Genomic DNA, 24,088 nt, shown 5'->3' on the forward strand with positions numbered 1-24,088 from the left:
TTTGAACACTGTTCCAGTTGTCTTGCTCAACCTCTGACTGTGAAGTTGTTGATGCCAATGACTTTGAGGCTTTGACATTCTTTTTTATGGGGGGGCGGGAGGGGGTCCGGTTGTGGGGCTTGAACTCTGGGCCTGGGCGCTGTCCCTCAGCTCTTCAGCTCAAGGCTAGCGCTCTACCACTTGAGCCATAGCACTACTTACGGCTTTTGTCTTTTTGCTTATGTGGTGCTGAGGAATCGAACCTAGGGCCTCATGCATGCAAGGCAAGCGCTCTACCACTGAGCCACCTTCCCAGCCCGAGGCTTTGACATTCTTGTGTTGTAGTAACTACTCACTGTAGAGAGGGCTTTGGTGAAAGTAGCCCATCCAGAAAGAAGGTACTGGTGTCCGACTCAGAAGAAGAACCTGAAACCTCATTTGCACTAATGATTACTCAAGTTGTTTTTGAGTCTTGAAATTTGATTCTTGGGCTGAAGCTATATACCCCAGTGGTAGCATGACCTAGCATGGGCAGCTCACATAAGAACAGACACGTAACTTGCTTCTGTATTTCCTTCTGCTTATTTGCTCCTTTTGATCCTCATTTGAAGAAGGAAGCACAGAGAAACATTCTCTGCATAATTTCCTTGTGTTCAGTCTGCCAGTTTCTAGTTTCAACAGTTCTGACTGGAAAAGTCCAGGAAAGAATGAAGCCTGCAGCCATGGGGCAGCTCTTTCACGCTGTGCATCTTTCACAGGGTAGCCATAGAAAGGCTCTTCATTTTCTTGCATGTGTGTGTGTGTGTGTGCATGTGTATGTGTGTGTGCACATGTGTGTACAGGTGCGCACGCTTTGTGTGTGTGTGTGTGTGTGTGTGTGTGTGTATACAGATGTGTATATGTACCTGGACCTGTGGAGGCATTGTGCAGAAGTCAGGGACTAGGATGTTTGCATTTTAGTTTTCTCTGGGTGATTCACAGTTATGCTTGCTCTTCTTGCAAGCCCAGGAAGACTTTGCTTTTCTTGATTGACTTGAATTTATATGGCTTATTTGGGATTGTTTTGGACTTGTGTTTTATATGAGCTCCCGTCTAGAAAAAGTCAGTGTTTTATGTTAAGAAGGGAATTCTGTAAGTCATGGTTTGTCTGATGTGACTTCTCCCTTACTCCCGCTTTAGGTATAGTGAACACTGCTGTGTCATGTGACTTAGCCCATGCTCCAGCTTTAGTTACCTGTACGTTGCTGTGTCCATTTAAACCTTTACACACGCCCCTGCACTGAAGGGGGCAGACCCTCAGAAATGAGCAGTGATGAGGCGGGAAGTTAGGGCGGCAGAGTTCACAAATGCTTCAGACCAGGGAGGCACTGAAGCAAAACGGCTTCCATTTTAACATTGGTGACGCATTACTCACGGGCTTGCCTCCTGATTCTCACCTTCACTTGGCAGGACGGTGTAGGTCGTTGCCATCCCAGCGTGGATATGATCGGTCACATGACAGTGGAGAAGCCAGGTCCCGGGTGTCTGGGGAACCATTTCTAGGGTCTGATACGTCCCAGGGAAGACATCGAAGACATCAGAACTGTAAATGCCCCTGTGCTTGAGTACAGAATGACAGCTTATGGGAATGTTGGTTCAGTAGTCAAGACTAGAAAAATGAATACATCTGTTTTGTTTTTTGAGCCCTGCCCCTTCTGTGTGAACACAATGACCTAGTCTTCCCTCCATACTGTGAGTCATCACAGGCTGTCAGGGGAACTCGTCAGACGGGTCTTCTCAACGGGGTTCTGGCTCCCTCCATAAGAGACTGCAGCTACGTGGGGAAACTGAGGTGGGGGCTCATGTCCACCCAGCCTCACCTTCGTCTAGTCTCTTGTCTCTGCAACTGGAGGGCAAGGGGAGCAGTACAGGGGCAGAGCAATAAAGGAGGCCCCAGAGAAGCCAGAAGCCAGTGTCAGCCAGGATGTCTCTGTGGGGCACGGGATCTGCACTCATTTCTGCACACAAAATGGAGGATCTGAAACTCTGCCCAGGAGAGGGTATGTTTTTGTGAAACAAAATGCAGTGGACTTGTTGTATAGTAGATGTCGTGGACAGTGCTTTCTTTGTATGTTATGCATTTTGCACACTAACTCAGAAAAAGAAAAATATTGCCAAAAAGGCCAAGGGTTTGAAGCATCTGAGAGAGCTCTGGAAAGATTGCCGTCTGGGGACAGCACTGGTAACATTTGACTGCCTGACCAGGGTAATGGCAGTCTTGTGCTGATCTCTGGCCTGCCACCCATCATCGCTGGACAATTAGCAATTCCCTCCACAGTCCTTACTCAGAAGCAAGGGAGTCAAGCACCGCATGAACCCAAGGTGATCTGCAAGTCCAGGGCAGAGCCCAGTGTAGATGGGAAACTGACAGGCCCGTTGGAATCATTGTGCCCTCTACCACGAAACTCTGTTTCTATTAGTCTCTCTAAGGAACATATCTCCTGTACATTAAATCATGTTCCAGTAGAGCAAGACAGACTGCGGTGGAGGCCCCTTACCTTGTATCGGAAGCTGTGGCCGTGGAAATGCACCGTGTGCAAATCTACCTCATTGCCCAGCCCCAAGAGGTACCAGCTGACGGTGTCTCCCACGTGCATGGTGAGGCCATGCAGGTTCCCAAACATTCTCCCGTTGATGCCTGAGGGAAGGCACACAACACCTTTCAGGACAGCTTAAACCAGTGATTGTTTCACAGAAAATAGGACTTTTAGGTTACATATGAAGAATCTTTTTGCTATCAAAGAACTTTATATAAATGCTTCTCAAAAGTATTAACCCTGACTGGATTTACTCTAAAAGTGAGATTTTGGAACTGGGAAAGAATTGGTAAATGCTTTTAAACAAACCCCCCTTTCTTTTGTTCTGAACAGAATCCTGCTGCTCTGAGTGAGTAGTTTTTAAATGAAAACAAAGGAGTAGCCCCCAACCTAATTCCCTTTTCAAGAAAAGGGGTTGGTAAAGGAGAAGACTGGTTTAGAACAATTTCTCTTACCATGCATTTTATTGCTTTCTATGAATCCATCATCATTTTTGTTTACTTTCTCGGGGTGATCAGAGTATGTTTGGATGTTGTCATCTAAGTACCACGATTCATTCTCATCAAACACCAGAAACAGAAGCGAAAACTCCAGTTTCCTCGTGGGATCGAACACGTTCGTGCCATGTTTCCGACATACAATCAGTGGGCCAATTAATCCACTGTAGAGATCCTGAAAAGCAACATAGCCATCCACTCTCCTCACTGTGGAGGCCAGGACTTCAGAGGACTAGACGCTGAAGTCCTAGCCATCCTTGCCATGGAGGTGGGGACTTCAGCCAACTGGACCCCAAAGAGCTGATTTAAGGACTAGACTTGCCAGGGGAATAACTTCGTCCTTGAAGTCGTTAAATTGATCCCGTAGTGAACAGGAGGTAGGTTGTATGGGTGATGCAAAAGAAAGAGGCTTTTAGAGACCTAGAATTGACTTTGCTAATGCCCCACCCAAATACACAGTGTTGATTTGTTTATTCCAAAAGCTCAGGGACTTGAGCATGAGTGGGACATAACTCAGTTCCTAAACAACAAAGATAAGGGGCACAGAGGCCTTGCCATCTCTGAGCTCAGTCCAATGGGACAGTAACAGACAATAAGGGATGAAAACATGAAAAAGATAAGGGAAGCTGTCAGCTATACTGGAAGCACACAAAATGCTAATGAGCCCAAAGGAGAAAGGCTCGGGAAGCTGGAGTAGATGGGGGTCAGTAGTGGCACGTTAGGTTTTGTACCGCACAAGGGGATTTCAGATTTTTGCCATTAAAATTGGGAGAAAGGGTGGCAGCAGATTTGCATTTTGGTCTAATTGTGGTAAAGAGAGGAAGGCCTGGAGGTGAGGAGCTGAGAAGAGGGGCCCTGGCCACAGTGAGGCAGACTACAAGAACTCAAAGCTACGGGGATGGAGAGAAGGAAGGGGGGGGGAATCGCCTGCATAAGCCTGAGGTGTGGGCTAGATGCTTGGTAGGTCAGAGCTCCCGCTTAAATGAGTGAGTAGACGGCACGGGGGCCATTTATCACAACGGGAAATACAAGGGAGTCTGTGTTGGAGCTGCCGAGCTGCCTGTGGAGACTGCTCCTATAGGAGTTTGGAGGGTGGGTGCTCAGGAGAGAGATTTGGATGAGATGTTCCCCTGGAACAATCTGGGCGAGCCTTTGGATCTTGTGGGTGTGGTTGAGGGGTTGGGGCTTTGAAGGCGATGCCTTCAGTTCTGAAGCCATATACCTCAGTTCTTTGAGTTTAGTGTGTTTTCATCTAAAAATGGAAAAAATGTTATCAGTAGGCATAACTATATCTTTAAAAGCAACAGACCAAAGAAGTAAAACTGAGTAGCTAATAAGGTTGTCTTGGAATTTTGACAGGAAAACTAGCCTCGTCTGCCTTGAAAATTGTCACAGAACAAGTGGTTTGAAGTTACCTTAACTCGGTCCACAGTGGAATAGTAAGCCCATGGTATGCAGGCCGCGTCCTCCGGTCCACCGCCAGCTCTCTCTGGGACTTCCCACACATACGTTTGAACTTCCCCTAAATCCATCGAGGGGTAGTTATCTGCTTTTATCTGGATCAGTGACCTTTGAGCTCTGTCATCTGAGAGAACTGGGGCCTTGGCACCCAGAAACTAGAAGTGTCAGGGTAATCCGTTTTTGACACTAATAATACCGAGAGTTCTTCCCTTGATTTCTTTGTTGTGTGTGGTATGTGTTGTGCCAAGACAACTGGCTCTGCCATGCACTTCCACCAAGCCAGGAAGTGGCCATTATCACATCACAGTGGGAAGAAAACTTCCCAAACCAGACTTACCTTAATTCTAAGTACATTTTTATTAGTATACATTTGTCTTTCAAATTCCCATGGCTTCTCCCTGGTTATGTCAGCCTCTCCACTACCTTCCCTCCCTCCTCCCTCCCGCCTCCCCCCTCCTCCCTCCTCCCTCCCGCCTCCCCTCTCCCCTCCTCCCTCCCTGTGAGCCCTCCAGTGTGTCCCATCCTGACACCTCCCATGCAGGTCCCTCCCACCCCTGTCCTTGGACAGTTGAGTCATCCCCTACATTGTAGGCCTCCACCAGCACCCAGTGATAAGTGACTAGAAACGCTGAGAGCTGCACCCACCGCCGCCACCGCCCCACGGGAGTACCTGGTTGTGTTGGAACCACAGTGGATCTCTGCGTCTTCACCCCATGGGCATGGATGGAGTAGGGCCTTGTCGCCATGTTTTTAAAGATAATTTTCACGGTGTCTCCAATATTTGCATGAAGTTGTGGACCTGATAAGAAAGAGACTTGTTGACCTGTCAGATCGAAACATCTAACGTGCTCATGAAAACAAAGATCAGGCAGCTTTGAGAGCTAGGCAGCTAGAGTCATCTTGTTATCGCTGTGGTTCTTTGCTGGCTGATAGAGTCTTGGATTTATCCTAGGGCCCGGAAGGAAACGGCATGAGATCAAACTCCAGATGTGGCTGGCTGTGAAGGTGGACCATGGAGTATTTCTTGTCTACAGTCTAGGGAGTTTGGGCCGGGCTCCCCACCAGGCCCTGGTCTGCTCAGGGTGAACTGCTTACAGCAGGCACTCTTGTTCCTGGGTTTGGACTTACAGGACTGTATGAGGGCCAGCCCTACGGGGTCCACCTGCTAGCCAGTCTTAGTTGGCCTGCTGTCTGATGAATTTCTGTTACCTTCCCCGGAGTGTCTCACTGAAAGGGCTGAGGATAACCCAGACTCGGAGGAACTCTGGCAACCAGAGTCATAGAGGCTCAGGAGTGGTGTCTCCAGGACCTTGGTTCCAGGAAAATTCCCAAGGCCAGCTTTGGTCAGGTTCACGTTGCGTCTTGGAGTGGCTCTGGGAAGCGTGAAGGGAGCGTGCTCTAGGCTCGTGTGTGGTCCCACGTCCTCACCCGTGTGCTGGGCGGTGTCGGGGTCACACAGTCTCACTTCGGCAGTAAATGTCTGTGTGCTTTTTGTTTCGCCCTTGTTTTCATTTTGATAGATGGGATAATAGGCTCCTCACTAAAACCTCAGTTGGATGAACACCAAATACAAATACTTTCTTCAGTTTATGAAATAATGCATTATCTCTAACAGAAACAAGTGGTGTTTTATTATCTATATTCTTTAGTAGATAAGCTCCTTGTTTTTAATCAAGTCATTGGGATTTGTTTTTTGTTTTTTGTATTTTCATGAGTAATAAAGACAAGAAAGTGAAATGTATCAGTGTGGAAAACTGTCCCTCATGATGCAACTAATGGAGGGAAGGGCGCCACCTACCCAGAATCCCCAGGTGCTCCTCCTCTGCTCTCCTCTCCACCGGGACTTTGAATGAGCTGTCGGTATATTGCCGATAGACAACTTTCTTGTACTTTGAGCCTATGTAAAACTCTTCCTTATCTAAAAATGCATTTGAGACACTTGAAAAAGAAAAATAATTCAGGTTAGCTTTGTGATGACACAAAAGACTAAAGTTTCAAGTTACAAAATTTTTTAAGTAGTTACGGTTTTGTTTGAAGCAATTATGGTAGTTTTTAATCATTTCCCATTCCATTTTTTTTAATGATTTTTACAAAGGGACTGGTGTAGCAAAAAGCCCACTTAGCTGCCCCAGGGGAGTCCTGGTCCTGGCCCTGACTTGCAGCTCACCACCTCCTGTTGGAGCTCCAGGGCTTCTGTTGTTTGTTTTAGTGTCCCTGTGGTTTGAGTCAGGCACCCCTCTAGCCCTTTTTTGCCCTGGTGATTTTTGAGATAGGAGCTCGCTCTCTGTCCTCACACGCACTGCGTCTTGCTGTAACTGGGATGCCAAGAGCCTGGCACTGGGCCACGCTGTGGGTCTAGAAGGCGTCTTGGGAACTCCTCTGCCCAGGCTGGCCTCAACCCAAGTCCTACCATCCTTGGCCTCTCCAGTAGCTAGAGTGGCAGGCGTGAGCTCCCAGCACCCACTGGAGCCCGGGTTCCTCTCCCCCTCAGATGAGCTGTTGGACAGGACCTCTCGACCGTGTCCTTAGGGTTTAAAACGTTAGCGCTCCAGAGCCCTCTGGTCACAGCGGAGCTTCTGGCCAGTGGGAACTGAGGTGACACTTTCCACTCTCTTTTCCATTCTCAAACCCCAGTCATTATAATAACCTCTTCTTCCTTTACAGCTCAAACCATGCTCAGCCCCACGGTCAGACCACCAGCCAGGCGCCGGCTGCCGCTGGTCTACCCCCTGGATGTTCTCCGAGTGCCTGGGCCCCCTTTCCTGCACTGAATTACACACAAGCTACTTTCAAAAGAGCTTTCTGCAGTGCGCCACTACGAAAGGTCTTTGGTGCTATAGTCTCTTAGAGGAAGGAACTGCTATAGTGCCATCAAGGCTTTAAAATAATGTCACAAAATATGCACACTAGCTTTGGGCATGGGAAATGACAATTAGACAAAAAGGATGAAGTTTACAGAGGAAAAATCGCCAGCCAGTAGCTAGTGCGGAACGCAGTGTTTCAGCCATAACTTTGGGCAGAATCTTGGCTAGGTTTGTAACCAATGGCAGGAGGGTTCCCCCAAAGTAAGGAGTCACGACCCAGAGCAGACGAGGAGCGTGGGTGAGGTGGTCAGGAGGAGTAGAGGTCCTGGGCTGTGACTGGCTGGGGTCCTAACGCTGGGGCACAGGAGGACATGCAGCCGCTGCTGGGTGCGGGAGTTACTTTTGCTCTTGTAAGCGGTGTAGCTCCTTCTCCCACTCCCTGTGCGGGGAGTAATCCCACTCGACCTCCACGGCCGCGACGTGGTAGGTCCTCTTGCCCTGGTATACTGGCGAGCCCTCAGACTGCCGCTTGCACTGGTTCACCGTGTACTTCTGCTTCATGCCTCCTGTGTAGTGATCCGTCGTGAGGCACAGGACATCAAACATCCCTGGGGGGGGGGGGGGAACAGACATGAGAGCCCCTGATCAGAGTCAGAACCAGAGCCTTATCACGCACCCGCTGGTCACCTGCCTCGTGCCCGCCGCGCACCAGCCCTGCCTTTGCTGTCCTGAGAACAGGTCTGGTCACCCAGCCTCTGTGCGTCCCTGACTCAGGACCTTTGCGCTTGCAGTTAGGCAGAGGAAGTGGACCCAGATTTATGTACTTCCATTGCAGAGGCCCGTTCCCCACCCACAGAAAGGAACAGCTTATCAAACGCCCAGCTGGCTCTGCCCGGGGCCCACACTGCTCACATTGAGGGGCAGAGGAACGAACCTGTGGTGCCGGGCTGCATGAGCAGCGTGAGGCTGGCGTGAGGGAAGAGGTTCGCGGCGTCGCGCCGTTCCCCCTTTGACAGGAAGGTGTGTCCTGAGAAGTAAATGCCGTGGACATCGACCTCGCTCCCGGCACTGAACAAGTACCACACCACCGAATCTCCCTGGCACATGTTCAGACCAGGCTGGTTCCCGTACATGAATCCATTCATGGCTGGAACAGATGTTTTCAGACTGCTCTATTCCATGTCCTTTTCGCACGACAGACCCCTTCCCGGCATCAACCTGGGTCACTGCTTCTAAAGACACATGTAAGCCTGCCATGCGCCGTGTGCCCACAGCAGTGACGGTGCCCACACATGCCCTCCAGAGCACTGTTGACCGTCGGGGACTGCAGCTGACCACATGGTTCTTGGATTTCTGTGCTGTGTCCTGCTCCCCTGGGGCGTCTCTTCCCCTGGGGACAGATGCCAGCTGATGCGTCCCCATCCCCATTGGTGGCTACTCTGGGCTCTGGGCTGTGGGCAGCCCTCCCGCCCTGCAGAGCCTGCACTGGGGAAGCTGGGGCTGCTCTAGATTGGGGATTCTGACTTGTCTGGAGTAGCAGAAGAGTTTGTGCAAGAAATTTTCTCACACTGCTATTTCTAGCAGGTAATATTTTTGATGCATTCAGAATGCAAAAATGTAGAAGCAAAAGAAGTATTTTAGAAATGGTAGGTGATAGGGTCAGAACCAAGCCTAACTTAAACCCACGAAGCAGCATTAGTTTCTAACATTTTTTTTTTCCCTGTGACAGGACTGAGGTTTCAACTCAGGGCCTCACACTTGTAGGCTGATGCTCATGCCTCTAGCCCTGTTTTTGCTGGTTAATTTTACAGGTTGTAACTACCTAGGCTGGTCTTGAACCATCATCTCCTGCTTCTCCTGCTCTCAGCCTTTCAAGTAGCTGAGATTACAGACATGAGTCACCAGTGCCCAGCTTACATTTTCTTCTACTACCTACAGTAAATTGTACTCCTATCCATTAGTGGTCCGTGACTTCTGTCTCTAGTCCCTGACTGCATTCTAGAATGACCCTGGGAGGAAAAACAAATCCAATGCATGGCTTGAATTAAAGAGCTGGGGCTGCGTGGAGCTTTGTAGTTTTTGAAACCTCCCAGGTGACTGAGACGTGTAGCCAAGAATGAGAACTACAGCTTTCTGTGCTTTGAACAGTGAAACGAGCCCGCTGTCTCCAAGCCGCAGGAAGCAAAGCCTCCAGCCTGGCATTCTCCTGTGCCGCAGCCTTAACAACAGGTGTGTGGGACCCGGCCACGCAGCTTCTGATTCAGCGGGTGGGGCGGGGTCCAGAATGAATATTTCTCAGGACCTACCAGTCAGTGCCCACCCTGCTGGTCCAGAGACTACACTGTACCGTTTGTGCAATGGGCACAGCTTGCACAGCATTTACTCTGAATTGGAAGTGATTGACACATTGGAGTGATTGACATATCAGCTACTGAGAATAAACCGACAACAAAACTGGTAGTACTCACAGTGCATCTTGTTGGATTCCTGAAAGTCTTCGTCCTCCTTATTCACCAGATCAGGGGTGGTTGTAAACATCTTAATGTTGTCATCCAAGAGTAAACTCTCATTCTCATCAAATACAGTGGGAAACAAGTAGAACTCCTTGTCAACATCTTTCTGTAAATTGAGAGAACAACAAAGAGGTGAAGAGAGGAAAGTTCAGAGGCTTCCTTGTGTAGAATTCTCCACATGTTCGAACAAGCTAGAGGAAGGAGGAAAGGAGAAGTTTCCCCCTGTGCTTTGTCAACAAGGCTTATGGAACATTCCATTTGACCACCCAAGTGGTCAGGAAAGATGCCACCCACGTCCCAGAAAACTCTTGAGAGCTCTTGCCAGATAAAACAAGGAAAGATGGAGGTGAAGAAATAGCTGGCAATGAACTTGAACAATGAATTAGATGAGGGATCACACGTCCAGATATCTGGACAAGTATCCCTACTCCCTTTTGCTGTCCCAGCTGTGAAGGGAGTGAGCTGAAAGGCCATCTGTTCTGTGGAATGAACCAGTCAGAAAGTCCATTCAGTCAGGACTCTAAGAAATGAATTGCAAAGGAGAGAAAGCTTTTGCAAGCGTTGCTAGTCAAGCTGGGCGCTGGCGGCTTAACATGATCCTAGCTACTCAGGAGGCTCAGATCTGAGGATTGAACTTTGAAGCTAGCCCTGGCTGGAAGAAAGTCAATGAGACTCTTAACTCCAATTAACTAGTGAAAAGTAGAGATGTGGCTTAAGTGGTAGAGCACCAGCCTTGAGAGGAAAAGCTGAGAGTTTCTAGGCCCTGAATTCAAGCCCTAGTACCAGCATTGTGTGTGTGTGTATACACACATATCTTGTCTTCCCCTTCAGATCATTTATTCAGATAAAAGATGGCTATCAATGTGAATGGTCCCACGGAGGCATCCACCTGAGGCCAGCTCCGGGAGAGAATGGAATCCACCGTGAGCATGATCTGAAGAAAAGTGCCAGAACCCAGAGGAAGAGATTTATAATCTTGAAAGATAGTCACATGGAAGGAACGTTAGAATTGACAAATGGAGATCTCCTCATTGGACTTGCCTGTCTCCCATTTTCAAGTAAGCTTCCTTTCTTGCATATTTTCATTGGCCCAATCAGCCCGGTAAATATATCTCTGGTGGGATCTACGGCGGAGTAATACATCTTTGCCAGGCACACGGGATCTGCGTGAGTGGGTCCTACATCTTCAGGCACGGTCCACTCATAGGTAAAGGTTTCTTGGGGTGCCACATGAGAGGCAGGGTGAGGAGGCCCACCTGAGGGGAAGGTCACATGGGAGGGTGTGAGCATGGTCGTGGGAGTGACAAAGTACCGGACAACCCACTTGCGGATGCCTTAGTTCCCTAGGGATGGGCTGGTGCCATACTCCCGTGTCAGAGGAAGGCTGGGTGTAGGGCAACTTCCTGTAACCTCTTCCTGGACTTGGTTTGTGCCCCCACATTTCCCAGGAACCCCCGTACCATCTTCCCAGTTGTATAGTCCGTACCCCTGTCCCCAGCAACTCTACCTTCTTACAGGTGAGCTTTGTCCTTATCTTTCCACCAATTAAGCCAATGCCAGGCAGTAGGGGTAACCAAGGCATTTTTGTCTTGACCCAAAACCAAACAGAAAATAATCATAGGACTGAAAGGGACTTGCCTATGATCCCTGTCAAATTTCCCAAGTTTACCCCAGAAAGTGCCGACCAGAAAGGCTGAGCCACCTGTGATTGGTGGCTGAACCACTGATCTTCATTGGTCATCCTTAACTAATAGAAATGCTTAGCTCCATCTGTACACGGAGGAATCCTTTGTATCCTTAACATTACAAGTGTTCCCAGTGCTAAGAGAATAGACTAGCCACTTCCTATCACTAGATCTCAAATATATTTAAAACATATACACACAGATGCAAGTGGAAGAATTATGTAAGGTATAATCGTGGTTGGATCATTGGTCTCTTTGGCCGTACCCTTATGTATATGTGTGTATGTGTAGATCTACACACATTCATAAATGTTTTTATTTAAATATCCTGATGTGGGCATCTAATGTTGTTACAAGAACTCTTTGCAAATCTCCTCACCCAACTAGTGTTTAAGAAATGTAATGGACACCATCCAACTAAGTTGCTACCTGTGTTGTGGATAATTATCGGTTAAAGCAAGACAGAATTCCGATTCGTGAGGACCGCAGAGGCTGACGTGCAGGGTGCTGCATGCAGCCAGCAGCAGGGTAAGGGGGGCTCCCTATTGGTACCCATGGGTGGGTCTGGAGGTCTGCACTCACCTCCCTTCCAGAGGGCGCTGTGGGGGTTGTAGTACGCGCCCTCATTGTCCTTGCTGAATCTCACTCCCGTTGGCTCAATGCTGAGGGGGTGTGGGCTTTTGTTACAGAAGGTGACTTTGATGGTGTCACCTACCTCAGCCCAGATGAGGGGACCTGGGGACAAAGGGAGAGTCGTCACCTTTCCTCCAGTGGAGCGCGTGCGGAAGGCTGTGGTTTTCTTGGGCTGGTCCTCTGGCACGCGCCACTGGGGGTCATTGGTGCCAAATCAGAAAGCTTGGCTTTTGTTTTTTAAAGTCCATTAGCTATGGGACACAGCAAGATTGGGAAGAGCGGAGCACCTCTGACCCAACTTCAAGTTAATTGGTCATCTCTCTTTTTTTTGACAAAGTCAGTTACTAAACCACTTTAAACCCTTGCCCATACTGCCTGGAGTGCTCCCTCCACCCCAGCCTCTTGGCAGAGGGTGTGACCTTTGCCACTAGAGTCGGGTGCGGAAACCACATCCACCCAAAGCAGTGGGTTCCATCCTGTTGGCAGCGAGGCTATCAGTGGGCGGGACTTTCCATCACCAAAATGAAAGTCATTGCCAGTTAGGGAATGGATGTTGCATTTTGTGCAGTGCACACGGTGACATCCCCCTGTCTGTGCCTGAAGAATGCCGTTAGCCCTCACTTCACTACAGCGGCACAGGAGGTGAGCGGCCTTTCAGTGGTCACGGCTAGTGGATCCAGATAAAAAGTCACCTCTAGCACGTCCAGCCTGTGCTATTAGGAGCCACTTCCTCCTTCCCTGGTAGCTAACCAACATACCATTCCCCTTCCTTCTTTAAGGAAAAAAAGTGAAATCAGTGTGGCTTTTGCTCTGAGGATTTGCCACGGATAACTTGATTTGGAGAGTGGCCCACTGTAGCCCTTTGCTGAGGGCAGATGGTCCATCTGCCTGTGTGGCAGGCCCCTGAGCTGCGTTTTCTGAAACGCATCGGCTCCTCACAGGGCCACCAACTGATTAAAAGCACGGGGAAATCCAGCATTCCTGTGCTCCAGGTCACTCCCTCCGCGGTCACTTTGCAGCCACCGTGGGAAGTCAGGACAGGTTGCTGGCGTGTGTGCTGACATCTCCTCCCACAGCTGCCTGGGCCAGAGTAAAACATACATGTGTATGTGTGTGTCTTTCTCTGCCCATCTCTTTCTTCTGCATACAGGAACAGATGGAACCCTGGGAGTTCGAACAGGGGCCTAACACCTCTGGTTTCTTCGTAGAAACCAGGCGGCAGGCCTGGCGTCACTGTCGTCTCCGAGCTTGGGAGAGAGTTCTAGCGCTGCGCTCGGCAGGACTCACCCAGGATGCCCAGGTGTTCCTCTTCAGGTCCTCTCACCTTTCGAGTCGCGAAGGAGGCGTCCGAGTACTCACGGTAAACTAGCTTTTTGTAAGAGCCGCCAATTCTTGTGGGACCTTGCTCAAAAAACACGCCTGCATCACTGCCAAAGGAAGAAGGGCTTGAGGCTGGTGTTGGGGTAACAGGAAGCAGGCGTGCACCCTGAACCCCTGGCTAGCATGTCGTGAGCTTCATCCCTCAGGATCTACAGCAGTCACCCTCCACTCATTCTCTGCCAGCCACCAGCAGCTCTAGGCCACTCATGGAGGGAAGGTGGAGAGGAAGTAGAGACCACAGGAGCTTCACTTTTCAAGTGGAGTGAAGAATTCCAAGATTCCACATAAGCCCCCCAGAATACGAGGCTCTACAGCAGAACCTCTCCATCCAGCTGGGAAATGTTCTTGTCTAGGAGCACCCGACCTTCATTAGCTACAACTCAGTGCAACCCAACAGAACTGGCCTCATTCTCCTCTGTTCACAAATGAAAAAGTTAAACCTCACCACAGTATCTGGCTTTCACAAAGCCTTTCCGTTCTTAGCTTGCCAACTAGAGGATTTTTGACAGGTGACAGACAGAGGAACTGTGTGTGGGAGAGAATCACACTACCTCATTGGCATTCTAGAAAGATCACTTTGCTTTGTGGAAAGTGCAGCAGGAAAGGTAGCTAACGAATGGCCTGAGGGTATAGAGGGCAGGCGCATACGCGTGCATGCACACACACCTAGTGTGCATCCGTGTGTACTGACAAGCGTGTGAAAGTTCACATACAGAATGAGAGGAAGCACTTGTGATTGTTCAGTAAGGGATTCATCTTGAGACTGTATAAAGAACCTCCTACAAATCAACAACCACAAGAACAAATACTGCCATTCAGAAGTGGGCAAAGGATACACATTTCTCAAAAAAAAACAAGACCACAGAAAGATGCTCATCAGGAATAAGGGAAAAGAAAAAAATCAAAACATCAAAAAGTGCTGAGGTCACACCCATAATGGTATCTATATAGGAAGCAGAGATCAGAGGGGCTGTGGTTCAAAGTCAGCCAGGGGAAAAAGTCTCTGCTTCATCCAGTAGAGAAGTTGGGCATGATGGTGTGTGCCAGCTACACGGGAAGTATAAATAGGAAGATCAAAGTCCAGGATGGCCTGGCATAAATACAAGATCCTATTTGACAAATAAGTAAAATTTAACATGTCAAAATTTAGCACAAGACTCCGAGTTTATTCCCCAATACTGAAAAAAAAAAATCAAAAGATACCACTTCATGGCAGCGAGGATGTGGTTGAACGTTGATGGTAGACCTGTAAAATGGTATAGTCATTGTAGAAAAGAGTACGCTAGTTCCTCCAGAAATTCAACATAGACTTGCCCTTCTAGCCAGTCACTCTGCTTCCGAGCAGAGATGCAAAGTAATTGAAAGCGTGGAACTGAACCAGCATTTGCACATCGGCATCCATCATAAGAGTCAAGAGGTGGCAGTTACCTTTCAGGGGCTGTTAAGTTCTCCTTGGTGAAAGCGTCTACTCCAGAGGGCGCGTAGCTCCAGATGAGTTCCTCGGCAGCCACATAGTAGTGCCTAACCTTCCCCTGCAGCTTGTCCTCCGTGGAGGGCTTGTGGCAGTCCCGGACCTGGAAAAAGGCCTGCAGGCCAGCTGAAAGAACACAGGAGGCCGGGATTAAAGGAAGGGCAGGGGAGGCAGAGATTACAGGGAGGCCAGGACTAAAGGAGCTGAAACCATGTTCTCTTCAATGACTGTCAACTCAGCTGGGGAGCAGGTAGAAAGTGCAGCCAGTGCAATGAACTGGGTGAATTGATGGATAAGCCAAGTTTCTAAGAACACCTGTCTTCTCAGAACACAGGGCATGAAGAGTTCCTGTGTAGATTCACTGGGGGTTTGATGGAAAAGGACAGTTCATAGATAATTGAAGAAGAGGGCCTGGGGCATAGCTTGCGGGGTGGGGTGAAGGGAAGAAGAGGAGAAGGAGCGTGGATGACACAAAATGCTGTTCTAGGCCTACAAGCGATGCACACACACCCCCCATCTCCTCAGGACGCCAGTGCCACAAAAACGTTTACTGAAAATAGGGAATGCGTTCTTGTCACCATTATCCAGGAGACAGAGGAAAGATTTGTCAAGGCAAAGAATGGGAAAGACACACAGAAAAAAGCCAACAAGTAAAACCATAGCCTACTAACTTCAACACACTGTAGATTGTACAATCTCTGTTTCACAAAGCCAAGAAGCCACACACAAAGCTACACTTTCCAGGCAGGATTAATGATTCTTTTCCAGAAATTAATCCCATTTTTTCCAGGTCTCTTTATGATCAGCCTGAATATCTCAGAGATTCTGATTTCTACTGTCCTCCCCGGCCCCTTGAGCAGCTGCTGAGACAGAACCCTCCTTCCAGTGGATAAAGACAGCCTACCTTTCAGGTGGTTCAGATTCTGGCAGCTCAGCAGCCATGTTCCAGGGTTCCGGGCTACCATAAAGGCCTCGACCAAGGTGGCAGGAAAGAGATTGATTGTATCTGTACGGTAGTTCTTGTTAGTCAGTGCTTGCCCGTGAAAGAAAGCCGCATGCACGTCTACTTCGTTGCCCATACCGAAAAGATACCATTTCACCCTGTCTTCAGCGCACATCGAAAGGCCCGGAAGACTTCCAAAAGTGTGTCCATTCACAGCTGTAAGTCAAGAACAGAGCTTGTGACGGACAGACAGTTCGGGTGCCTGGGAGAGAGGTGGAGACTCCTGCAGGGATGGACTCAGTTTAGAATGGGCATCCTCCAACCCACCCCTTCCATACCCATGCCAGACATTGCCAGTCCATTATAGAACTCTTATTCTGGAACTGAATTCAGGCTGAGAACTGTTATCAGCACCATATTAGCAGATGAGCACATCTCTGGGGCTGAAAAATACGAGCTCTTTTTGTTATAAATCATACACACTGCTCACACCTGTCATCCTAGCTACTCAGGAGGCTGAGATCTGAAGATCGCCATTCAAAGCCAGCCTGGGTAGGAAAGTCTGTGAGACTCTTATCTCTAATTAACCACCAGAAAACTGGAAGTGGCATTGTGGCTCAAGTGGTAGAGTGCTCATCTGGAGCTGAAGAGCTCAGGGACAGCGCCCGGGACCAGAGTTCAAGCCCCATGACCAACAACAACAAAAAAAATCATACACTGTGTGTGTGTGTGTGTAAGTACAAGTATGTACCTGTATATGCAAAACACACAGCAAAAATATTGGAGATGATTTAGTAATCATTAATCATGTTGGTAGAGATAATATGGGTAATTTAAATCCCTTTCCTGATTTCAATTTCAATTAAAAAAATAACAAGGGCTGGGAAGGTGGCTCAGTGGTAGAGCGCTTGCCTTGCATGCCAGAGGCCCTGGGTTTGATTCCTCAGTACCACATAAGCAGAAAAAGCCAGAAGTGGCGCTGTGGCTCAAGTGGTAGAGTGCTAGCCTTGAGCTGAAGAGCTGAGGGACAGCACCCAGGCCCAGAGTTCAGGCCCCACGACCGACAAAAAAAAAAAGTTTAATATTGTGAAATAAAACTCAAAGAGATACAAAGGAGGAAAAGAAGAAATTCAGGGAAGGACAGTGAGGCCCTGGATGCCCTGTTATCAGTCCCAGTCTAGAAACACAGTACTGATTCATGCAAGGAAAGAAACATTAATTGACGCAGGAAAATCTGGGCGTTAACATGTCTTCTGCAGTCTTACAATACATCCTGTTGCTCTCCTGGAATTCCTCGCTGTCCGTGTCCACTTTCTCTGGTTCTGAGCAGTAGGTTTTAATGTTGTCCTCTAGGTACCAGCTGAGATTCTCGTCCACCACCGAAAACATGACCACAAATTCTTGGTCAATGTTTTTTTCCTTTTCCTTATGAAGAGAACCTGAGGTGAACATTTGTAGTTTAGCACATTAAATTATTATTATTCACTGTTACTATGTTTTCAAGGGTTTTTTTTTTTTTTTCATTTTTCAAATGGCATTTATTTTCTCAATCAGCCACAAATCAGGACCAGTCACCTGAGGGATTTCATGATCAATATCTCATGCTTGGGAGACAGACAGATATTCACATAGCCATTGTCCACACCACTACGAAGGCTTCTGAACAAATGGAACTTCAAAGGTGAGTACATGACGCTGAATAGCCGAGACACTGAGGCTTCTGAGCTACGTCATCGTCGCTCAGGTAAGCAGGATATTTCTAGCTCTTGAGCTGCATACATTGCCTTTTTGATAATGTTTTAAGTAAATTAGGTGGCATTTCCACCAACATAATATAGGTCACTATAGCCCTACCACCCCAGAGAACCAAGAGAGACATCACCTGGGGCAAAGTCGTTAGTCTTCATGAGGTACCACTTAGATCCTGAAAACCTATCCCCAAAGAGTTGATTCTTCACATCTTAGCTTCATGGTGGGTCCCCTACCACGGCGGGTCCGGGTACACCTTGGGCTGGGAGGCCAGCCTGCTCTTCCCTTCCTTTCTCCCAGACTCATACACACAGAACATATGTAAAATCAAACCGCCCAACGTTGTGCTGTATGGTGGGAACACTGCAGGAGGGCTGTGGCCGGAGGACTTGCCTGTTTTACAGAGTATCAGCGGCCCAATGAGTCCTGAGGCGATGTCTCTCGGGCCATCGATGTGGGAGTGGTAGATCCTGGTCACACAGTTCCCATCCCCCTCCCCGGGGCTCTGTTCCTTGTTGGTGTGCAGCACGTAGGTGTACTGCTCCCCTGGGTGCACTTTGTCGTCTGCCTGTAAGGTCCCGGTGGTGTTGTCGGGGTAAATGGCCCCTGGAAAGCAACACACAGCAGAGTTACTGATTGTGTCTGAACCAAACAGAGGCAATAATAGATCGTCCTCACCCCCTAGTTGGTGCTCCTTGGGGTGGCACAGAGAAGTAGAAAGATAATGGCGAGGGCTGGGAAGGTGGCTCAGTGGTAGAGTGCTTGCCTTGCATGCCTGAGACCTGGGTTCAATTCCTCAGCACCACATAAGCAGAAAAAGCCAGAAGTGGCGCTGTGGCTGAAGCGGTAGAGCGCTCGCCTTGAGCTGAAGAGCTGAGGGACAGCGCCCAGGCCCAGAGTTCAAGCCCCACAACCGACAAAAAAAAAAAAAAAAAAAATGAACTGAGCTTCAGACTATGTATATGTGAAATATAAATGAATTCCATGCTTACTCTTGAAGCCAATCCCCAAGACTTACTATTTCTTATTATGTGTCTACAAATCTTCCAAAATCTGAAAAAAATTTGCATTTTGGAACACTTCTGTACCCAAACATTTTGGAAAAAGGAGAATGCTTGACCTGTATTAAGAGTGAGATCAGGGAAGCCAGGTGTGGTGGTACACACCTATAATCTACCCCAGGAGGCTGAGGCTGGAGGCTACAAGTTCAAGACCAGCTGGGCTATAGTCTGATCTTAGAAGAAACAACAATAAAAAGTAAAAGAAAAAAAACAAGATGACCAAACCTTACCTTTGTTTTTCTTTTGTTTGATGAGACAGTATCTCGCTATGTAGCCCAGAATGAACCTCAGATTTGCTGCCCTAGCCTCCTTGGTGTTGAGCTTATAGATGTGTGCCACCACCCCTGGCTTCATGGACCATTCTAAGTCTGTATTCATCTTAACTGTGTCTCCAGTGTATCACACTGTAAGACTGCATGCCCAGTTTGGCTAATGCCTAAGACTGACTTCTACCCCGTTAGCTGGGTAGGAGTGCATCTGCAGTTAACATGGGAAGCAACAGCAGACTGTGTCAGCATGTGTAGAATTTTCAAAGATAATCCCATCCTGAATCCACCCCTTTCCCTCTGGGTTTGGAGGCCTGTGGTCCATTTCTCTCAGTCTATGCAGCTAGGCAGGAACCGGGGAGGCAGCTCTCAGTGACCCAGAACCTGAATCTCTGCCACGCGCCCTTCACACAAACCACAGCACCAGAGGGGCAGGTATTGCCGGGGTGGAGCACAACACCTGCGGGTGACATGGTTTAGCTCCATGGCATACCTACAGCTCATACCCAAGGAGAGCTCACAGACTCAGAAGTTAGAATTCTCCCTGCTGAAGAATAACAGGAAGTCCCGGTCTAACTCACCCTCGTGCTCCTTATAGTAAGTTACTCCGTGTGAATGGAATGTGTAAGGCCTGGAGGCAAAGTTTTTTAGGTGTACGTAAACTGTGTCTCCAACTTCCGCCTTAATGATGGGGCCTAAGAATCCCAGCCAGCTCGGCTTGTCCACAGTGGTCCTGAAATGTCCATCTGTGTACTGGACGTAAAGGGCCTTCTTGTATGTGCTCCCGATCCGGTCTGGACCACTCTGAAGATAGATATCAGACTGTTCTCTGTAAGGGAAAAGAAGGCAAGTCTGTCAGAAGCTGTCATCTCTGGAGAAAGCACATTATAATGAAGAGAAATCAGAAATCCCATTACAACTAAAGAGAAGTTAATGACTACCGGGTCAGTTTAGGGGCAGCTCCAGGATTGAAGAAGCGAACAGGTGGCAGGTGGCGTTGTGTGTTAGTCATGTGAGGTGTTTCAGACCAGGGCTGTGGCAGAGAGGGAGAGCAGGACGCAGCGTCAGGCTGACCACAGCGGTGTCTCCTTGCTGGTGCCACATCCGCCTGGGCCCTGTGTCACCTAGGAACGAGTCCAAGCCCCGCAGCAGACTTCCCTCCACTTCCAGAAGACTGGCCTAATGGTATTTAATGCTCTGATCTAACCGCACCACTCCCTGACAAATACAAAGACCAAGGCGGCTCTGGAATTCCGAAGGCTGTATTTGAACAACATCTAAGTGTGTTTATGTCATTCCTGGGTATGCATCTACAACCCTTTCCAGCCAGTGTCACAGGTTTGTCAAAATTCTGCCTCTGCACTGAAATTCCCAGATATTAGCCAGGTCCTCAAGCAGGAGGAATATTGCCTGACCTGTGATCCTCTTTTTTTTTTTCTATACAAAGATTCTTTGGTGGGGGAGGGTTTGATCTGAAGCCAACGATCTGAAGTAGTTCACATATTTGGAGATTTTCACAATTGGAATTCCTTACCTCTCCAGCACCATTGGGACACAGATTTCGATGTCTTGAGTCTTTCCTGTGAATATTTTTCCTCTAACCCAACCTGGGAAACATTGAACCTCACAGGGACCCTGGAGGGAAGTCTCCAAAAAGTCCTGGGTGTCTTACTTTATTTAACTTGAAGAGTGTGGCTTGAGGACAAAGAGTCGGTTACTGGAAGCTTGCAGGAACTTTGCCAGTTTGTAGCCTAGCTACAAACATCCATTGTAGCTGCTCTTTGAAGCAAACAAGTCACCTTTAATTGTGGTTCTTCCTGTTGGCTCCCCTCTATTACATTTCCCTCCCAGTAATCATCTTTCCTATTTTTAGTCCCCTGCTTAAACAAAAAAAGGCCAACTCCTATTAGACCAACAAGTGTTATTTTTAATACCAAGAAATTGTTTTGAATGTTGTTATTTTAAGATAACGAGTCTCCTCTTGGTAATTCAGAACTCACTCGGTGTTCTTGATTTATGTCTAGGTTACTAACACATGGGTATCGTGGGCAGAAAGTTTCTGGATTGGGGAGGGGGCTTGCGAACTCAGCCATCCGAACATTGGTCTTACTTGGCACAGGATGAAATCACCACCTTGTAGTATCACAAGTGGGAAGTCAGCCATCACAGGATGAAATCACCATGTTGCCAGGCTGAGGCCTGGTGGAAAAATCCACTTCCTGACTCACTTAGGTTGCTGGCAGAATTCAGTTTGTTGAGGTTGTAGAATTAAATTCCCTGTTTGCTTGTGGCTGTCACCTTTTGGGCCACTCCTAGTTCCTCAGTGCCACCTGGAGGCCTGTCTGTCTGGTCGTGTGTCTGTCTGGTGCCCTGTCTCCCTTCCAGCCCACAGCGTTATGTAGAGTTAGCCTGGGGTTGGTCCCCCAATTCTCTGAATCTCAGCTGCTCAAGTAGTAAGAATTACAGATGTGAGCCACTGGGACCCGGTGCCACATTTTAAAATCAAAAGAATCAACCCCTCCTGAAGTTTTACTAACCTTTGCCCTTCCGTTTCCTAATCTCTAGAATGAGGCAATTCTTTAGAGCACCGTAGAGAGTTTGTCCTGCACTTAGTTTGTGCCCAATAAACTGACTTCCTCTCTTATCAAAAATGGCAGGAGGTAGGTGGACCACAGCATAGGACAGGACCTGTACTGATTTTAATTAATAGCTAATGAAGTTGGTTTTTTTGTCCTGCTGCTAATGAGCCTCTTGAACTGAGACACACCCTAATCCAGTATGTTATTTCATATTATATCCAGCCTTTTCCTTGGAAATAAAAACTCTCTATTATTTACCTTGTATTTAGTCAGGAAAACACATAAGCCATACGAAACAATGTTTCTAGAAAACCTATTAAAATGAAGAGATTATTATCTCAAAAGCAGATTAAAAAGATAATAATTACAAAACACTTTGTAACTATTTATAACCAGTAATAACCACTTTAAAACCAGTTATCTTTAGGTCAGAAATTTCCCTCACTGCATATTACTACAATAATGTAACAGTTGACTATTATTATCAACTATACATCTTTTACTGTGAAAAAATTTAATAGTTTAATCCCCAATACTACCAAATAGAAAATCAAAAGACAACTTTTAGCTATTTTGTAGTGAAACAGAATAGAATGCACCAATTAGTAAGAGTCAATAGTTAGGAAACATGGTGTGTGTGTGTGTGTGTGTGTGTGTGTGTGTGTGTGTGTAAGATACACAGTAGTATAGTCAGTAGTTAAGAAACATGGCATGTGTGTGTATAAGATATAATCTTGGCAGCTTCTTGTGGTCAGACTCACTTGTGTTTATGACTGCTAAAATACTTGGCTAATACAGTGAAGGTTGCTTTTGAATGCCAGTTTCTATTTGGTGGTAAATATGTAGTAACCATTAATACAAGAGATGACCTCTGTCTAATGAAAGGCCTCAGGCAGCTGTGCTTTTTGTCAGTCTTGCTGGAAGTAGAGACAGGAAATTTCCTCAGTCGTTACGAGTACCTAGCGTGCACACAGGGGATGCACCAAACAGGGCACTCAGAACAGCTTTACGCACTTGCACGTGTCAAACAAGCCTACGAGGTGAGCTCATCCCTGCAGCCCACACTCCAGACACTCAGGTGAGGTCCAAGCAGAGTGGCTGCAAGTAGAAAAGAGGCTTTAAAAGATGAAAAGGTACAAATATTGTACCCCCGTCGTGAATAAGCAGTAAGTGTTGTCATAGATGTAACACACACACACACACACACACCAGACACTTCTGAGTGATACAGAAATGAGCTGAGGACACCAGCCAGGGCCACAGCTTCCAGAGTAGACTGCTCTCCAATGAAGAGGACCTAGAGCAGGAGACCTGTGAGCAGAGCTTGTTTTCAAGCCCTGTGTCAACTTGAGGAAATAGTGCATCCAGTTGCCTTTATATATTTTTTCAGTTGATAACTTTGGCCTATGAGCCACAGAAAGAGCAACTTACTTGTCAACCGAAATAAGCGTCCTCTCCCCGCTGTCAGAGGCATAGTTCCAAGTCGTCTCCACAATTCCAATGTAGTAGTGCTTATCTTTCGTCCAGGCTGGAGAATTAGATAAAAACAGAAAAACGCCAAGCACCCAAAGCTTCATTTTCCCCCTCTTGGAGCATTGGAGCCTGAGAAGCAATAAAGTGAAATCAGAAGCAGGGGTGTTTATAAACAAGGCTTCTTCTTTTATTTGCTTGATTGACACAGTTTGATATTGCACAAGAGTAAATCATTTCATTAAAGCAAATAACATTTTCCAGTTCGGTTTGGTTCTCGTAAACCCGGGGAGGGAAAAGACAGTGCGTGGTTGCCAAGCCTCTCTGCAAATAAAAAGTACAGTTATTGTTGGCCAGAGCGAGCATACCTCTGCGTCCTCCCATTCTCCATGGAAATTCCAGGCGGGCAGAGGACACCTTTAAATGCCCCCTTTGTGCCCCAGCAAGAGGAAGTGGCTGCCCGCCCTGCATGCCTGTTAATAATGCCAGGATGAGGATTATGTAAAAAGGACCAGAGCACACAGCTCTGTTTGTGAAAGCCTAATGTTGCAGTAGCTTCAAGCTTAACTGCAACTTTCCCCTTCCTTTTTAAAAATTACCTTTAAGAAGTTGTAAAAAAAAGGGGGGGGGGGAATATACCACATCTCGATCAGTATCACCCTCCTGTCATTCTCCCTCCCTTATCACAACCCCACCCGGCCCCCTCAAGGTGCCGGGTTCCATTTCCACCCAGGTACTCTGCCTATTATGGCTGTACTCACCCACCCTTCCTCTCTCCATCCCTCCGCCTTCCTCCCCTTCCCACCTCCTGACACAGCAAGTTCCAGTGTCCTGGTATTCATTTGGTTAATCTGTAAATTAATTGTTCAGAGGGGTTGGACGATTGGAAGCTGCCCTGCACATACCATACTTGAGTCAGTCTGCTTGTGCATATGTGCATATGACCCTGTATATGTCTTTATATACACGTATAATTTAGATTACACATCAACACAAGAAAGAAAATTTCTCCATCCATTTC

At 47.7% G+C, this 24,088-nt stretch overlaps 1 protein-coding gene across 6 annotated transcripts in view; it reads right to left on the reverse strand.

Moving 5' to 3' along the window:
• Positions 1-23,837, reverse strand: part of LOC122095186 (ceruloplasmin) — a 32,045-nt gene extending 8,208 nt beyond the window's left edge. For 3 of the 6 annotated variants that reach the window (XM_042665628.1, XM_042665627.1, XM_042665631.1), the window contains exons 1-19: positions 23,436-23,782; positions 23,029-23,199; positions 19,600-19,847; positions 18,085-18,297; positions 17,208-17,381; positions 15,904-16,158; positions 14,957-15,125; positions 13,436-13,575; positions 12,098-12,250; positions 10,872-11,086; positions 9,786-9,936; positions 8,252-8,464; positions 7,718-7,925; positions 6,312-6,451; positions 5,184-5,312; positions 4,468-4,574; positions 3,011-3,227; positions 2,517-2,656; positions 1,416-1,578 (exon numbers count right to left, since the gene is read on the reverse strand). In XM_042665628.1, coding sequence (XP_042521562.1) covers positions 1,416-1,578; positions 2,517-2,656; positions 3,011-3,227; positions 4,468-4,574; positions 5,184-5,312; positions 6,312-6,451; positions 7,718-7,925; positions 8,252-8,464; positions 9,786-9,936; positions 10,872-11,086; positions 12,098-12,250; positions 13,436-13,575; positions 14,957-15,125; positions 15,904-16,158; positions 17,208-17,381; positions 18,085-18,297; positions 19,600-19,847; positions 23,029-23,199; positions 23,436-23,458 — 3,229 coding nt within the window. In that variant the 5' untranslated portion in view covers positions 23,459-23,782. Of the gene's footprint in view, positions 1-1,415; positions 1,579-2,516; positions 2,657-3,010; positions 3,228-4,467; positions 4,575-5,183; positions 5,313-6,311; positions 6,452-7,717; positions 7,926-8,251; positions 8,465-9,785; positions 9,937-10,871; positions 11,087-12,097; positions 12,251-13,435; positions 13,576-14,956; positions 15,126-15,903; positions 16,159-17,207; positions 17,382-18,084; positions 18,298-19,599; positions 19,848-23,028; positions 23,200-23,435; positions 23,784-23,828 lie in introns of those variants that run through there. The other 3 variants (XM_042665629.1, XM_042665630.1, XM_042665632.1) reach the window with 3 other exon arrangements.
• Between the last annotated feature and the right edge of the window lie 251 nt (positions 23,838-24,088).

The sequence above is a fragment of the Dipodomys spectabilis genome, unplaced genomic scaffold (genome assembly GCF_019054845.1).
Source record: "Dipodomys spectabilis isolate Male_0828 unplaced genomic scaffold, ASM1905484v1 ptg000340l, whole genome shotgun sequence".
Taxonomy (NCBI): domain Eukaryota; kingdom Metazoa; phylum Chordata; class Mammalia; order Rodentia; family Heteromyidae; genus Dipodomys; species Dipodomys spectabilis.